Raw genomic sequence first — 18,275 nt, 5'->3', positions numbered from 1 at the left:
AACGACTCAACTCAGATAGAGCCAACTCTGCTTGGCATTTGCAAGAACAAAGTGTGGGGATGTCATCTATAATGTCAAAATTTTTATGAAAATATGACGTTTATAATCGAATCACACCCCCACACATTGTTCTTTCTATTCAAACCTGTGCAAAGTTAGCTTAGACGAACTATAAATAATAATCATAGCATAATTGATAAGGGTACAGAAAACATTTTCCATGCAACTCCCCATCATTATATATTTACTGGGTGGACCATTCCGTGCGTTTACCGGGGTTGTCCTGACACACGCAAAACGGGTCCCATTGTGTCAAATAGCGGGTCAAAGTCATTTACGATTTATAGCGAGCAAACATGAAAATAGTGGCTAATGGAATTAGTAATAAGAGATCGTGTTTTTAATGTTGACATTGGTGAAGTTAGTTCTTAGCTAATTAGTGGCAGGCAAACATTTAAAGAGCATAGGTAGATAATTTTTTTTGCAGTGAGTCAAAACGTAGTCACATTTTGTATGAAAGAAAGCTGAAAAATTAAAACCAAAAACGAATAAATTTCGAATAAATTACTTATTTATGATTGCGTGCGCTAACTGATGTGGGAAATCAGTGGCAAGCACGAAGAACTTCTGTAGGTAGATGCATATTAAGAGCTGGCAGGATTGTACTGAACTGTAAAATTTCTCATATAAAATCCGCACCGTAAATCCGCCTATACGTATGGAGAAGGCAACGTTTATTTGATTGTCTATTATTTACACTCACGATAAAAAGAGGCTCGGAAGTATTTTAAGCACAGGCTCGTTAAAGGTAGCAAAGATTTTCAAATTAAAAGTAAAGTTGGCTCAGTCTCTTCTACTTCCACTTCTCGATTACGCCGATATTGCGTTTCTCGATCTGAGACAGGAGCTGCTTGACAAGCTTGAACGCCTGCAGAATATGTGCATAAGATTTGTATTCGGTCTAAGGAAATGCGATCATGTTTCTCTATTTCGCACTCAACTTAATTGGTATCCCATCTGCCGTCGCAGGGATCTGCACATTCTTTCTCTTCTTTTTAATGTTCTTTTTATTCCTTCTTCTCCTCTCTATCTTTTACAAAAATTCAAGTTTATGGCAGACGGTAGCGGCCATTGCCTTCGATCGAGTACCAATCTTGCACTGGCAACAGTGGCAACACCTCATCACAAATCTCGTGCGTATGGTAAATCTTTTGCGGTACGAGCTGTTCAACTTTGGAATGAGTTGCCTCCCTCCTTAAGGCAATCGCAGTCCGTTGCGTCGCTTAAGGGGCAGTTAAAAAAGCTGTGGCTATCGGACCGTAATTAACTTGTTCGTGACTATTATATATTTATTATATTTAACGTAGGTATTCTATATATTTGTTATATTATTACTTCTCATTTCTATCTTATATTATTCATTTATGCCCTCTTTTATAATTTTATTGAGTTTCCTCTAGCCTATCGTACACACACAACACAGTGCTATATTTGTCTACCGTTCTTCACCAATTCTCATCTACTCAAAGGTTAACTGGAAGAAATCCCTTAAAGGGATAAGTTCGCCTTTGTACTGCCTATCCTGTGCCATAAATTTGTGTTTTGTGTTTTGTACAATAAAGAGTTTATACATACATACTGCATTCGGACTGCAGCAGCGTTACTGTTGCAACGTTGACGCGGATACCATTTGATTGTCAACCTCCTTAATTAGCTGGTTTGTTAGTGCACGACACCTTGCATTTTGTGACTATATATGCGCTGAAACTTGGCACAGTTGATTCTTAGGTGGTCTTGAGCAGATACAGACCGGGAGCCGTCGAGAGCCACCTCTCATTTAGTGGGGGGGAGGGAGGAAGTTCGACGCTGCGGCGCTTCACTTGGAGCAACATTTCTCTAAAACTATACCTATTAGGGCATGTAATATATCATTTTCGGATAAATTGAGGGTGAGGAATCTATTTTTAGAACAAAAACAATGCACTTTCTAACAATAAAAAGAATAAACTAGGAAATACGTATTTTTGATTTTTTTATAAATACCAACTTTTTTTTTAAATGTAGCAGGAATCTGAAAACAAAAATTACAGTCGTAAAGCTACACTTATTACGTTTAAAAAAAAAATATAGTTTATTATACAAATCTGTTGATGTAACTTTTGACTTGGAGGCTAATTTGAACTTACATTTTTTTATGTCAATACGAGTATGATCTCATTTTGTTATAATTCGGACGTGTATTGGCGCAATTTGAACTCAAAATGTAAGTTCGATTTAGTCTCTCGATATCCTACCAACACTTTGAGACTTAACAATAATCTTTTCCAGACTATGGGCGGAAGTGTTCCACGTGTCCGCGTCCGGCGCGGGTACGGTCAAGTGGCAGCAGGTGTCGGAGGACCTGGTGCCGGTGAACATCACGTGTGTGCAGGACTCGCCGGAGTGCGTGTTTCACATCACCGCTTACAACTCGCAGGTCGACAAGATCCTCGACGTGCGGCTATTGCAACCTGGTAATTATCTTAATTTTGCACTAGTTTTACCTGTGCGACATTCAAGCGGTTGAATGACGTCTGATCGCACAGGATAGGAACGAATGGCGAAATCTAGTGTCGGAGGCCAAGATCCACTTCGGGTCGCTGAGCCAGCGAAGTATTTAAGTAAGTGCAGTAGTTTTATTATGTGTTCGATGGATAGGACACTTATGATTTATGATCGATATAATAACGTCGCACTACTGGGCACAGGACTTCATTCATGCACGATAAGGGATTGGACTATAATCCCCACAATTGACTTAAAGTCGGTTGACAAATATTACGCCTTTTGAATTTCCCTTCACCGAAATGTGCCTGGTAAATATATATTCCATATATTAATCCAGTATAACTAATAATACGAGGAGGTGGGATTCGACCTCGCCACTTCCGGTATGAAAGTTGCACGTCATACAAAAGTATCTATGTAAGTATGTAATACCCTAATATTTATATACCTTGCAGATTGTAATAATATGCGCGATTATAGTGGGCCTCATATAATTTTCTTTATGGATGCATCTTTGAAAAAATCAATAATAAGCGGAATGTTTATGAACCAATTATACGATTATACGTAGCATTACAGTTCAAAAGACAATTCGAGTTCAAGATAGAACGAAAGTAAATATACGTAAAGATTTATTTTAAATCTCGACTACTCCGTATAACATTTACCTGACACTAGTTTTATCTCCACGCTAGCGTATGTACCATCTACAAAGGAGGGCAATTTGGAAGATACTCTCGAGGCCGCTGTAACCTAGTTTTAAATTTACACTAGATAGTAGGTACACAAGCAATCGACAGAATCCACTATGGCTGTAGCCGAAAGCGGACATTCCGGGAAGTATTGATACTGAATAACTTACACCAGAGAAGAATAGAATACAAATGCGTTTACCATTTATGCAAATTATAAAGCGACAATAGGAGGAAAATTACGAAATATAAACAGGGATAACAAGTCTTATAATTCAGTCATCTGAATTTAAAGCGGTTTGAATTTATTCCGTAGCGCTCCCTGACGTGAAGTCAAGCGCAACTAGCGCAAGTGAAGTAAATTTGATAAATTAGTTTATTAATAGATTAGTGTCAGGTACTGCAGTGCAGAGGTTTCAAAAGTCTGCATGTATTCGTTTCGAGAATTAGAGCACTAATGTGTGTATTTCGGGTAGTCTATCGGACCACTGAGTCTACTAAATTATGCAACGAGTTCAATCCGTTGATATTAGTTGTTATGTATCTAATGTTTCAGAAATAAAATGTATCAAAGCAGGTTAATGAAAAAGAAGAAAAAAACAAGTTTGGCGATTGAATTGATATTATTGTTATTTAAGACGACTAGGTATTTAACAACAACCCTGCGTGTGCTTCTTGACTTTGAATACATATTTTATTAGTCCGTTTCCCGTAGGTTATAGTTTGGAGTAACGGGCTTTTGATAGGTTGTTTGGAGATAATATCACTGTAGTGAGATATTTGTAGCCATGAAACATGATACTATGTGATACTATTAATATTAGTCTATTATATCCAATGGCATATAGCTATTTACGCCGTAATAAAGTTATATCGAAGCGGTACATAACTGTCTCTCTACCTACTAGACAAAATCTAGTATTAAATATGATCTTAATATATTTAATGTCACTGTAAAATACCTACTTCTTTAAAAAAATAATTTAAACACGAAATAACTGTATGAGCTACCTTGGATATTGGTCATAATCATGTTTAAAACTGTACATCAATAGAAAATTTTTGTACGAAGGATGTCGGCCATGATGGTGTCTGTAACCTAGTGATGTTCCAGGTACTCGTATCGGCCAAGCATCAGAATGCTTCGTGTACTGGAAGGACCCTATGACCAACGACACGTGGGGCCTGAATTTCACCTCGCCCATCGACGCCAAGCAATTCAAGGAGTGTTGCGTAAGTTACTAAACTGTCAAACTGCTCACTGCTTCCACCTTCCCTCCGGTTACAAAAATACTTTGAATAATATTGTCGATTCTATTCTTTAAAATATGCATTTTTTCTTAAACACTATTGACACAAATTTCTATCTCAGACCAAAATCTGGCACCCAGCACACCCTGCCAATGCAATTAAAATAAATTATGAAGGTGGGAAGTTACATTTACGAATAATTGTTTGTTATTTTAGTCACCATCCTTTAAATTCTCGCGTAAGGCATCTTCGAGCTACAGCCTAAAGCTAGAACCGCCGGGCAGCAAGCAGAAGATGAAAGCCAAGAGGAAACCGCTCTCCACGCCGGCCAGTCCTAATCGATCCAGGTAATGTTGTAAACGCATCATTATTTAAAATTAATAAAAAAAAAAATTCAAAATTTAAAATATAATTCCATCCAGATAGCTTAATATTGTTTTGAACATGATCGGATGACCCGTTCATTTGTAGTTGTTTCTCTTTAAAAAATCTCTTTCCTAAAAGGACGTACCGCGAAGATAAGCTTGTACGGCTTTTTGTATTGTATGAAAGTATGGAACGCCGCGTACTTGGCCGGTTTTTTAAAGGCCCATCAAATGACGTCGATTTTTACTGATTTATTTTTGTACTTTTAGTCACATGTACGATACAATTTTAAGCACAACATGATTATAATGATGCTAGTTACGGCTAATTTATGTATACCTACTAAAGGCGAATTTAGGATACGTAGTTTTGCCAGCAATATTTTTTAATGAACTGCGACATTTGTAACGAGGTTTGGTGAATAATGCCCAAGATTATTAAGTGAGTTTGTTCTTGTGTTATAGTTTGAACTACCGCGAGCCGCAGTGCACGTGCATGTCGCAGGAGCAGTACGCACGGCTCAGGGCCCAAGATCCACGATACCGTAAGTATATTTCGGAATACGTTACCTACTTAAAATAGAATCATAGTGATCACACGGTCCACGGTGCCAGGGGGTTAGGAACAAGAGAGTGGGTTTGCAGAAGCGCAACTGTTCACTCACTTTAATCGCATCACGCACCTTTGCAAAATTACTGGACTCTGATATTTAAGTCCTGCGGCGATGGAGTGCTGGCAGGGGCAGTGTGGCGAGCCATATGCATATATACATAATACGTGCTCATCAGAGAAAATTAACTACAACTAATAAAATAAAAAAATAAAAATACTTATCAAAATTTTGCGCCCTTGGTAAGGTGCCCATCACGCAGGCAGCGTTCCCGCGCTGGATTGCTAACTATAGCCAATCTTTGCGCGAGAAAATTGTAAAGGTCGCCATTGTCGGATACGACATGGAGGACTATAAAATAGAAAGTGTGATCTTTCTATTTTAAGCTCCAGTAGTAATTTTAATTTATCAAAGGAAAACTGGACTTATTTGTGTCGCGTTACACTAGTTTTTGTGAAAAGTGGTGAAGTCACGGCAAATTATTATCGATCTGGCCAAATTGCCAACTCTCACATTAAACATCAACATCAAATGCTTGCCCTTTACGGCTACCACCAGTTTTGACATTGACATAACGCTCACGTTTACGTAACTTACTTTCTATGCATCTCGCTCGTACTCGCATATGCGAGCAATAGTGGAAGCGAGATGTACAGAAAGTAAATTACGTAGACGTGAGCGTTATGTCAATGTTAAAACTGATGGTAGAGGCTCTGATCTCATTTGTTTAGAGACGGCACAGCTTAGAGCATTTAGTTACTGGAGGCGTCATGGCTGTCATTTTTTGTACGAAACAGTCTGCCTATTTTTGCAGGGGAGGGGACGTCAAATGCATTGCTATTTCTAACTACATGATTTGTACGTAACGTACAAATAGCCATGTAAGTCCATACAAAAGTTTGCACACTAGGGGATAGGTATTACTGCAATGTTCTGCCGCCAGAGTGCAGCACTACCGACTCAGTAAATTCATAGACTAACTTATACATACTGTGCCTTAAACTGTTTTTTGACAAGTTTTCACAGACAATAAAATATGACATTGATGCATCAAGGCGGTTTGTTAACAAGGGCCTACCGGTAAACGCGAAAATCGAAATTTAGTTATCTGCCTCATATCGCTCGAATATGCAAGAGTGATAGAGAAATTAGATAACGAAATTTCGATTTTCTTGTTTCGCGGTAGGCCATGTGATTGACAATGTGGTTTGTTTACTGTATGTGCCACAAAGGTGCCACCTACGCAGAGCTTTGCCTAATATTCCCTATTGTGCAAGTTTTTCGGCAGAGGGGTAAGCTCTTAAAGGCGACTCCAGTTATTAAATGCTCTAAGCGGCACAGCATATTGTTTTCTTCCATAACTCCTTGACATTTGTGAACATCATAGATAATCATATTTTGGCATAGTGACCAATGTCTTGTAAGTACCTACCTTGAAACTAAATATCCGCTCCATAACGGCTGACTATGTATGTTCATTAACAAAATCCTAATGTAATCCTTGTGCCTAATAACTAGATAATCTTCTTACTAAGTGGATGAAGTATGAACAAATGAACAGTGAAGTTAGAAAATCGGCGTTTCGTTTACCTAGTTACAGTTGGAAACTATGAAAATGTTGGCAATTGTTACTAGCGGCTCGATTCGGAAAATGAATTAGATTTCTACTAGACTTCAACAAGTTACGATACGGATAATTTAAAGATATTTGTAAGATAGATATGTCAAATTTGACGTTTCCGCGATTCTGGAGGACCTCTTGAACGATTTCGACAAGTTATGACTTAGATATCCAAGTCACATCTAGTCACACAAATATCAGCCTCGATAATTTCAAGCCTGCATGACTTTTTTTGTCATTTTATTAAGATATTTTTTCTTCGACGAATACATACACACAGATTGTCCCTTATTTATACAGGTTCCTCGACATTGCCACGCACGTCAGCGCGTGCCATGGAAGCGGAAGCGAGTGCGGCCGCCGCACGCACCGACAAGGTGGCTGCGGCGACGTCGTCCACCTCGCTGTACGACAACGTTACCGGTTCGCAACCAGCTCATCAGCCGCCACCAAAACGTAAGTTGCATGGAAGCGTACACGAACGTTGCCGAATGCACCGACAAGGTGGCTGCGGCGACGTCGTCCACCTCGCTGTACGACAACGTTACCGGTTCGCAACCAGCTCATCAGCCGCCACCAAAACGTAAGTTGCATGGAAGCGTACACGAACGTTGCCGAATGCACCGACAAGGTGGCTGCAGGCAGCCACCTCGTCCTTGTCGCTGTACGTTAATGTCACCGCCTCGCAACCAGCTCTTCAGCCGCCACCAAAACGTAAGCTTGTGCATGCATGGAAGCGTACTCAAACGTCGCCAGACGCACCACCGACAAGGTGACTGCAGGCACCTCGGCCACCTTGCTATACCACATAACTACGTCACCAACGCACCAAAACGTAAGCTTGTGCATGCTATGGAAGTGTAAAGGAACGTCGCCACATGATCCAACAAGGTGTTTACTGCGATTTCTTACTCTTCTCATGAGCTTCCGCCGAAAAGTAAGCTAGAGAGTAAGAGCGAGTATGGCCGTAACATACACACAAGGTCACTGCAGCAGCCTCGTCCTCTTCACTGGGCTCATAACCAGCTAATGTCGCCATCAAAACGTAAGTATACGCGCCATACTATCAAAAGGAGTGCGATCACTGTCCAAGCGGGTAAGTATACTGTATGCAGACAAAATAATGTTAATGTTAAAACTATAAGAAAAATAATTTTAAGTATTGACGCTATTAAAGTTAGTGAAAGATAATAATTTTAGAAATTCTAAGAAAGTAAATCGCATGTTTACACAACAGCCGGTGCTAGTTTTAAGTAGTTGATACCTTGACAACTTACTATGCAACAACGTTAAATACCAGATATGCCAAATCTATAGTGTTGCTGATAATACCTAACTAGTAACTATGTAGAAGATTTTAACACTGACGATTGATCTGCCGAAAAAAACTCGCTGTACCAAAGTCTCCACCACTACCTAATTAAATGATTTTGACGTTGAACTGATTTCATTTTCACCATCTAAGTAGTGACAAAGTTTTACCACCCAACCTTTACCTACCACCCAAGGCAAATACCTCCTCCACTATAGCCATATGTCTAATTGGTGCTAAATATTTCCAGCTGCAGCTCGCCAGACTGACTCGCAGCCGCCGACGCGCCCCCCTAAGTCTCAAGAAACATCTACTATGACCACCAACACTTCGACGGCGCCTAAAACCGTTACCGCCTCCGTCGGCACACATGGCACAAATGTAAGTCACTATTCATGATTGACATAAGACTTTTCTTCTTCTTCTAACAAGCTAGTTAGTTTTTTTTGTGGCAGGAAATTCCTGAACAAATCGCACAGTCAGGCGTCTGTCTCGCGGCTCGATTCGGAAAATGAATTAGATTTCTACTAGACTTCAACAAGTTACGATACGGATAATTTAAAGATATTCGTAAGATAGATATGTCAAATTTGACGTTTCCGCGATTCTGGAGGTCCTCTTGAACGATTTCGACAAGTTATGACTTAGATATCCAAGTCACATCTAGTCGATATCTAATGTAGATCTAGTTGATCTCTAAATCGTCTCAAGATCTTGTGATTATCTCGAAATCCGAATAGGCCTGTCGGTTCTCAAACACAGTGACACAGTACTACTTATCTCAGCAATCAATATAATAGGTATACATAGTATCACCTTAGTGATGGATCGGTTTAGTATAATCGTGATACGGATACAAGACAAATAACTATTTATATTCAAAATAAGCTAATCTACATTATAAAACCAGTTTGTAGTATCAGTTGCCCTTCCCGTCCATCTGATACTGACTTAAGCGAATTTTGATGGAGTTGTAAATTACCTAAGAGGATTAAGCTACCTCGTCAATTTTGCACTTGCTTTTTACCTGTATATGTGAATTCAGTGGGCAGGTTGTTTATAAATTAAAACCAAAATATTACTTTGCTAACGTGCTAGTCAATCAGTGCTAACCCGTTATACATACTTGTGTATTTTTACATGCAATTAATATTCCCACCCTTCCACCCCACCGCAAAAATAAATACACAAATAAATATAACAAACCACCACCAAAAGAACAATATATACTCGACACGTGTTCACATAACAAACACACACACTCGACATATTAAATACGCAAGTAAGTATAACGGGTTAGCACTGATTGACTAACACGTTATCTTTTCGCGGATTAGCAAAATAATATTTTGGTTTTATAGGTATATGTAATATGGATTTCCGCAAAGTAACACCTGATTCATTCATTAGGTTGTTTATATTCTGTACCTAAGTTAGGATAATTGTGTCTACTTTTACACACACTGCACTTCCGTAATAAAATTGCCTCTAATCTTCTCCTTGTATTTCTGAATTAAAATACCTCCTTCGAGGAAATGTAAGCTGTCTTCCTAATCATAGCTAGGTATATGTGCATTAATCGTTATATTAGGTCCTTACCTATGAAATTGGCGTTTTTGTTCATAGATATAAGTCTGATCCTAGTTTTTTTTTTTTTTACAAAAGTACATACACAATTACAATAAAACTACAATATGATTTCGCCAAACTGCTTGACAGCAATTAATTGTTATTTTTTATTGTTAAGTGTTCAGAATTAAGCCTTGAAAATAGGTCTTTTCATGTGCTGTCGGTTCGAGTATTAAAATTACTTATATTTTTCTAATGGTACCAATTTTCAAGAAATGGAGATATTGAAAACATACCTTAAAGGTGTCAAAAATTACTGGAAAAATTTTGTTTGGTTTAGGTAATGACCTAATACTAAAAGTGATAGTTCAAAATGTGAGTATGAATTTTCAGCCAAAGGTTAATATAGTTACCTAAATCCTTTGTGAGTGCCTAAGTAATGATGATATTTCAAATTAGACGACGACGTTAATAACACTAACATAAACAACATTAACAAGGATGACATTTTCAAATTACCGACTCTGTTCAGCACACCCACGGCATACCAAAGGTTACGCCTTTGTTAATAAAAATAGCCCATAACCTGCCCACGTGGTGTCCACTAGACATGGGATGTGAAATATTGTTTTAATAAGTATCTATTAAAGCGTAGGAGTAACAGTGATTTAGACTTATGTAGGTTCAGACTTTCATTAAGGGATAATTGGGCCGCCTATTCTGTTATGCGACGTATTGACATAACAATGTCACAGAGACTTTCTTGATATGATCAGTTACAATTCTTTACCAGTTAACCATTGGGATAAACAGAAACAATTAGTTAGGTGCAGGGTTGTAGAGTGAAATTAGGTATAATTTAACTTATTATATACAGACCAACGAAGAGTCCCAGGCGTCGGGCGGGGCCTCAGCGCAGCACGGCCAGGACCTCAAGTCCGAAGGCGTGCAAGCTGGCGGGACGCTCACAACATCCAAGTCCTCGTCTACATCGACCAGGCCTGGCAAAGAACATCTGCAGCACACCAAGAGCATCGACTATGGAGATGGAAACGAATCGGTGAGTTTTATCAAGATACAGACGGTTTACTTGCAAGACCCTTACACGATCGGCCGTAACACCTTTTTAAACCTACGGTTTTACACGATTGGAATTTCTATCAGGGGCAGTAAAATGCACAATTATTGTATGCTTTGTTTTCGTTTAGTCATCAGCATTTCAACAACAATTACAATTTTTCAGTCGCGGGAATCGGAACGTCACTCGATGCACCATCACAACGTCATCAACAACAACACCTCGGGCTCGCGTCGCACAAAGTCAAAGAGCACAGAAGATATGAATATGGGTAAGCGCTAGAACCACATGTAGCAACTGCCACGAAACGATCGTTCTATTAACATCAATCGACAATTCCAACTTGGAGTCAAATTCAATTCAATCATCGAATTTTGGAAAAATCTACACTTCATAGACTATTAGGTAAACAGACAAGGCGCGTTTTTACCTTATCTCCATCGTTCCAAGGCGACTCGTGCACTCACTAGAATCTGAGTGGTAAAAAGTCGTGGTGTCGATGACGGCGGCCGATCGTAATATCCGTCAGATCATGGAATTCCTAGGCATATCGTGAAACGTGGAAATCATTGTCTCGTTCCCTGAGTCGACGAAGCTATTTCTGGACAGTTTGCCCTTCGAGCATCTGAAGCAACCTAACGAACATATCCTACCTATTTATTGGTTTAATGTGACTTCGAAACATTACACAGAAACTTTATGATCAGGCAGATATTGCAATCGTCTGCCGACATAGATACCTTATGTCCAATCGTCCACTTTTGTACAAACTTATAAAAGTGATATAGTGATTATATGACGAATTGGAGTAGGTATTTATATTATGTATCCCTCGATGTTCAATTATTTAATACAAATAAGACGATAGCTGAAATCAGCAGCAATTGGGCTTTTAAGTGGTAACCTAACACCGTTAGAGCTTCATGCTGTTAATGGTACCTGCAAGTTCAGAGAGAGAGGATTCACCTGATATTATACCCGCCTTGTCCAGGCCTTAATGTTTCTGCTAAAAATCAGTCAGACGTTCAAACAATGCAATGCAAACAAATAGAATATTACTTGATTCTTCATGTCAAGCTGATGATTAACCATTCCTTACAATGGATATATTTCTTTCCAGATTCAAGCACACTAAAACGCATGCTCAAGCCGATGCCCTCAACGGAGAGTCCGGTGACATCGCCAGAGATGGGCCGACGGCGCTACGGCGGCGCGGGCCCGTGCCCGCCCGCGTGCGGTGCTCACCCGCACCGCCACGGCCCGCATCTGCACCACGCGCATCATACGCACGCCGCCAACAACAACAGCCGACAGACCTCCCAGCGGTATTCCTCTGATAGGTAGAAATGCTTGCTTTTTACGCCAGGGCAACAGCCGTCAACGATCTTATTTTTGCCAGGAAAAGCAAAGTCCACTCAAGACGCTAACGGTAATCCTTTGATAAATAGATGATTAGAAACATATCGTTTTCACGCTAGGCATTGCTTTCCACTATCCACAAAACTTTCGCAGTATTCTACTTTTTTTTGGCTTAGCGATGTGCTCTGATCTGACAGCTGTTCTACAGCTTAAGCTCGAAAATAAAGCTGAAGTTAATTGCCAAATTTACAAATGTATCCTATACCTATACCTATTTATTCATTTGATAGTTAGAAATGCTCGCTTAAATATGTCCGCAGTCATATCGTAGTACTTTTAAGGATATTGTCCTCGTGTAAATGCCTGACATTTACGTTATCTAATACTAGAAGTTACTCACAGGGAAATGTTTGATTTTTTAGCCAACCATCAACATTGAAAACCGTGTACATACATAAGCTCGTTTTTCACCAAGTGTCAGGTCACACCAGATCTCAGGACTGCGGTATTCTTCTCGGTATCATATTAGCTTGTCTCGTTCGTTTTTTGTTAAATTATTATTTCGTTTCATTCTGTATTTGCCACTCTGTCTTTATTCGTCTTGTTATCGTTCATTGTATTCATGTATTTGACCAATATCTGTTTATGTCTCTCCTAACAAGGCTTAATGTTATATCGTTACGCTAAGCTCTTCTTGTATAATTCTTTAGAATGATGAGGTAATTTTATGATATCTTCTTCGGATAGGTAGCAATGTCTACTTTTACTATAGAACAATAAAGATCGCTAAACCTTCCATGGCTGGTCAAGATATCGACGCCTGAAAGCAAACACGTAGTAACCCACAAAAACCAAATTGTTCACCAGAGACGAAAAACTTTTCGAGAAAAAAATCATAACTATCTTGTTTATGAACATAACTTACTCAAAATTGGATACAATATTTAAAATTTTTTGGACTTCAATTTAATTTAAATAAATTTAACCGCAAGTTGTTACAAGTCCAGTTTTTGTGGGTTACTACGTTTTGATATTTTTTACACAGTGCGCAAACTCGTAGTAAACGCCAGTACTAAATGTATGGGATAGCATTTCCTTAAATTTTGTATGGACAGCAAACACGCAGTAACCCACCTGAATGTGACAAAAGATATTCGTAATAAAGTCTTAAACGTTGTTGTTTAGAAATTTTGGGTGAACAAAATGCTGTAACAGTATTTGTTTTCTTTTTGTAAGCAATTTATAATGCATTAAATGTATTGCTAAAAATTTTACCACACCCTTAAAAATGACTTTAATGGCATCTTAAAGTAAATTGCACGACATTTCAAATGTATACTTATAAAATGTGAAGATGTTTCCGGGATTCATAAACGGAAATAAAACATTTGTTATGTTGATTTGAACTATTAAAATCAATATGAGCATTCTTAAGCCCAGACAAAACACATAACCTTTGTTTAATATTCAATAACATAATTAAATATTATAATGTTATTGTAAAACCAAGTAAAAAATAAGAAGTCCACTTTAGAAAAGACATAACGTAATGGGAGATCAAAATCTAACCGAAGTATAACAACGTCGTTTGATTAAAAAAAGTGATTTCTACATTCTCTTATAAAATAAAAGTTGACTTTAGACAAAACAAACTTTCACCAGATACCATAAGACCAAATTTTGTTTAAGTACCATAAACCATAAATCGATACACACACCGTAAATATAGCAATTTTACATGCTTATAATTGAAAAAAAACTTACTTTTCTTAAATAAAAACAATCACTTTATCCAAAATCCCCGTAATATTTTACTTAATTACAAACACGTCGACTCACTTTTACCCCCCGAAGCGTACTGAGCGACGGCGCAAACGTTCAAGTAATGGCCGCGATAGCCGCATTAAAACGAAATAAGGCACAGGAGTTTAAACCTTACGCCCTGCAACAGTGAAGTAATTGTTAAGTGGTAGTTTTACTTGATCCTTGTAAACGTTAAAGACATGTCTCTCAAATTTTAATTGTATGTGAATTTGTGTTAAACCACTACTCGACTAAACATGATTTCCCGCCAAATAGCGTAACTGCAAGACATTCACATTCATGAGCGGCAAACACGTAGTAACCTACATTTGCGTCAGAACAACGGAGGTTGTAAATGACAAAACTAGAAAATGTATGGAATTCAAAGTGCTGTAAATACAAGGATTTAAATTATTGAGTTTTTTTTGCTATTTACTGCGTGTTTGCTGAGTAAATTTCAAGAAAAACGAGAAAATTTGTGTTCCTATTTTCCCCATTTTTCATCGTATTGGCACGTGGATTAGATCTATCGACGCAGAAAAATTTGGAGATACCAAAAATGCAATAAAAAAATTTTTGACCTTGTGTGGGTTACTACGTGTTTGCTTTCGGGCGTCGATATCATGGTACTGTTGTCAGGAAACATAGCGGATTTCTTCTTTAAACGCTTCCTTATTGCACCAGAAAAAACTTCTGGCAGACTTTCCATTGCTGTTGCTTTGCTTGCATTCTGCAAGGTAGCTTGCTTTCTAGACGAGGGTATAAAGACTTACTCCCTTATTCATAAACGTTTACTAAAGTTGACAAGCCGTTTCCGACGTATTGGTATGATGGAAAGGGACAAACGATTATTATCGGGTTGTTAACTTTAGTAAACGTTTATGAATAAGGGGGTAAGATCTTACACCATTATGTAGGTAATTAATTCTCGTAACATGCCAGCTTCATTGTTACTGCGGCTTAGGTACTTTCTAGCGCATTACTGCATGTTGGCTAGTCGCTCCACAAACGTATGTATCTACTTAGGTATAGTTTGTTAGTTTATGCATAGTTAGAGCGGTGTTGAGTGCAATTATAGATTTCATTCATAGGAAATTCAAAGTGTTCACTCATCTACTCGTAATCATTAAGCATTATCCTTGTGAGCATTGCCATAATCATGCCACTGTCACTTGCATTTCGTGTAGCTTAGAGGAACTATACATTATTAGCTAACGATGTTAATGCTTGCTCTGTACGAGTATCTTTACCCTGTTTGGCATATAAATCATTTTATATTTTTAGTTGTAAATCGTAGGTATAGTAAATTATTGTGCAAATCTTTGTAGAAGCCACACTCTTTGCCTCAGCCTCTTTGTAAACACCATGCTTAAATAAGCATATTATGTTCATATAATTTAGGAATTATTGTTACGCATTATGAACGACAGCCTACTGTAAGAAAGGTAAAGGACAAAAAGGACAAAAGTGTACTAATTAAAATATGACTTCACTTACTAAACTAATTATAATTTTACTTACTAAATTCAATTATGTTGGAGTTACCGCTTATCGGCATAGTCTCACATATTTAGATTAATTTAGCAGCTGTGATATTCATATAGTAGATAATGTGAATAGGTCCAGAAGTATTATCCTGCCTTTCGTATCGTTCCTCCTACCAACAACAATAAGTTTGCCAACAACTTAAAACCAATGCCTTTACAGCCGCGGCGTGGGAGTCGGCGCCGCACCGAGCGGGTACCCCGGCCGCGGCCTGTACCTGGAGCTGGGCGGTGGAGGAGAGCGGGACATGTCGCCGCCGTCGGACAACGTCATGTTCGACAACCAGTGCTACGCGACCACGCCCTCGTCGTCGAACGGCAACTCCGACCAGGAGCCGTGCCAGCGGCGGGATGGCAGGCAACACCATCATCCGGTAAGTGTACATTCTCAGTCTCTTTACGATCACTGACTATAGAGTGGCTGAAAGGTGTCTACTTTATGGACAGTGATCGTAAAGTGGCTGAAAGGTGTGTACCAATTAAATGTTGTCCATTTTTTATGTTCTCAATTTTTAGGGTTCCGTACCCGAAGGGTAATAACGGGACCCTATTACTAAGACTCCACTGTCCGTCTGTCCGTCTGTCTGTCCATCTGTCTGTCTGTCACCAGGCTGTTTTATCACACTGACATTTTTTGGATATTGCATCACGCAGCGGTTAAAAAGTGTATACGCCTGGATCTCACGTGCTGAAATTATTTATTTTATTATTTTTTGAAAAATAGATAATACAGTAGACATTCCATATAAACGGATTTACTATTAGAATTATAAGTACTAGTATTATAAAAAACCCGATTTTTAAACAATTATCCATGTGCTAAAAATGTACGTTTTCCCAGACGCCAGAAAAGGCGTAATATGTAGAACAATTTTGTACCTACTTAAGACCACTATGTTACCATATTACTGCGAATAAACTATTTGTATTTGTATTTGCCGTGCAACAGCAGCAAAAGCCTTGCTTATCCCGGCAAGCATCTCAATCCAGCGCCACGCCCGCACCCGGCTCGCCCACCTCGCGCCTGCTTCTCGAGTATGAGATGCATCTCCGCAACACATTGGCTAAAGGCATGGACGCTGAGAGCTACAGCCTTCACACCTTCGAGGCGTTGCTGAGCCAGAGCATGGAGGATCTAGGTGAGTGTTTCCACGGTAAGTGCGATTTTTATTTATCAAAAAATTAAAACAATTAAACGGTATACGCAGATTTTAATTTTAAAAATGTCTTACTAATCCGTGATTTGCCGCGTGTATCTTAGCTTTATAAAATCAATAATTACTTATGGAAATAAGATTTCGTCTGAAGATCTGTGTTTTACTCAAAAATTGCAATTTGAAGCATACAATCTAAGTCATATTTATATGGTATTATAGAAGTTAGACTCTGAACTAATTGATTTAAATAATTTCTCATAGAATACAACGACAATATGCCGCCTTCGAATCCGCGAAGCCCCTACCCACCGCGACGTCGTAAGTATTCATGTTGGTCTGAAATTTTTAAATAAGCAAAATTGTTTTAATTTTTGTTAAAAATCATTTTCTGTTGTAAAAAGAAAAGAAAGTAGCGTAATTTAATTTTTCGAAAGTTTACCAATAATTTTTGACACTGGCGCAGCCCTTTTCACACACGAAACAAATGTAAACATATAATTTTTATTTTTTCTTGAGGACCGAACCAAGAATCCGTTCTACACTATTTGAGAAACCTTACGGAGGCAGCCATAAGGGCTAGAGGAGGTGAAGCCATCACTTATTATTATACCTATTATCATACTAGTAACACCCATAACAATATCGGATCTTGAAGGTTTGCCGTAGCTATCGCCCCCACTTGACTTGACGTAGCGAACCGATCCATATTATTGTGAGACTTTCTGTATAATATTCTATCACTATAGGAATACAGTGTTGTAGTTGCGATTCACTTTTCCATAATCGTATTGTGCATCTGTCACAATGATGATACACGTGGATGACGTACGAATTGAATTCAGAATTTCCTCCTTTTTTTATTTCAATACATCTCATCATTATTAGTATTATAGAGGATGTTCCACGTAAAAATATCATGACGCGTGTCAGGCAAGAGCCTATTTTTCTTAATAAATGGTCAAGCCATTTACACACATTCAGTTTGGTCACAATAGTTTTTTGTCATTAACTTTTATTTAAATATTTTCTGTGACGGTTAAAATCCAGTGCAAAAGGGAGGACATTTCTAAATTTGATTCAACCGTGGCAATAATAACTGCAATCGCTTTATACTTACACTTCGTTATACCTCCCCGCCCATAAAGTATCTACTCTTGCGAATAGTGTGGTCTTTAGTTGACGAGCTGTAGCCCTCGTGCCAGTTAATAATCCATGATACCAATATAATATGTATACGGTAACTCGCGACAGTCTAAAGTAATGAAAATTCTTACGTAAAATAAGCATTGAAGGAAATAAGTACACAGTATTTTATTATTCTAATTATTACTGTATTAGGTATACTCTGTAATATTAACATTATTGT

At 38.4% G+C, this 18,275-nt stretch overlaps 1 protein-coding gene and 1 long non-coding RNA gene across 7 annotated transcripts in view; one reads left to right on the top strand and one right to left on the bottom strand.

Moving 5' to 3' along the window:
• LOC134793738 (protein still life, isoform SIF type 1) overlaps positions 1–18,275 on the top strand; it is a 158,296-nt gene that overhangs the window by 26,132 nt on the left and 113,889 nt on the right. For 3 of the 6 annotated variants that reach the window (XM_063765398.1, XM_063765396.1, XM_063765395.1), the window contains 13 exons: positions 2,329–2,513; positions 4,354–4,472; positions 4,707–4,837; positions 5,321–5,400; positions 7,388–7,543; positions 8,650–8,780; positions 10,846–11,028; positions 11,212–11,317; positions 12,167–12,386; positions 15,916–16,126; positions 16,702–16,906; positions 17,171–17,227; positions 17,426–17,494. In XM_063765398.1, coding sequence (XP_063621468.1) covers positions 2,329–2,513; positions 4,354–4,472; positions 4,707–4,837; positions 5,321–5,400; positions 7,388–7,543; positions 8,650–8,780; positions 10,846–11,028; positions 11,212–11,317; positions 12,167–12,386; positions 15,916–16,126; positions 16,702–16,906; positions 17,171–17,227; positions 17,426–17,494 — 1,853 coding nt within the window. Of the gene's footprint in view, positions 1–2,328; positions 2,514–4,353; positions 4,473–4,706; positions 4,838–5,320; positions 5,401–7,387; positions 7,544–7,578; positions 7,671–8,649; positions 8,781–10,845; positions 11,029–11,211; positions 11,318–12,166; positions 12,387–15,915; positions 16,127–16,701; positions 16,907–17,170; positions 17,228–17,425; positions 17,495–18,275 lie in introns of those variants that run through there. The other 3 variants (XM_063765394.1, XM_063765397.1, XM_063765400.1) reach the window with 3 other exon arrangements.
• The window catches only part of LOC134793770 (uncharacterized), an 86,162-nt gene that overhangs the window by 59,171 nt on the left and 8,716 nt on the right, over positions 1–18,275 (bottom strand). The gene's annotated exons all lie outside the window — the stretch shown is intronic.

Source organism: Cydia splendana, chromosome 9 (assembly GCF_910591565.1).
Source record: "Cydia splendana chromosome 9, ilCydSple1.2, whole genome shotgun sequence".
NCBI classification, from domain to species: domain Eukaryota; kingdom Metazoa; phylum Arthropoda; class Insecta; order Lepidoptera; family Tortricidae; genus Cydia; species Cydia splendana.
Note: the sequence above shows the minus strand (reverse complement) of the source record. Positions and strands in the feature narration are given on the sequence as shown.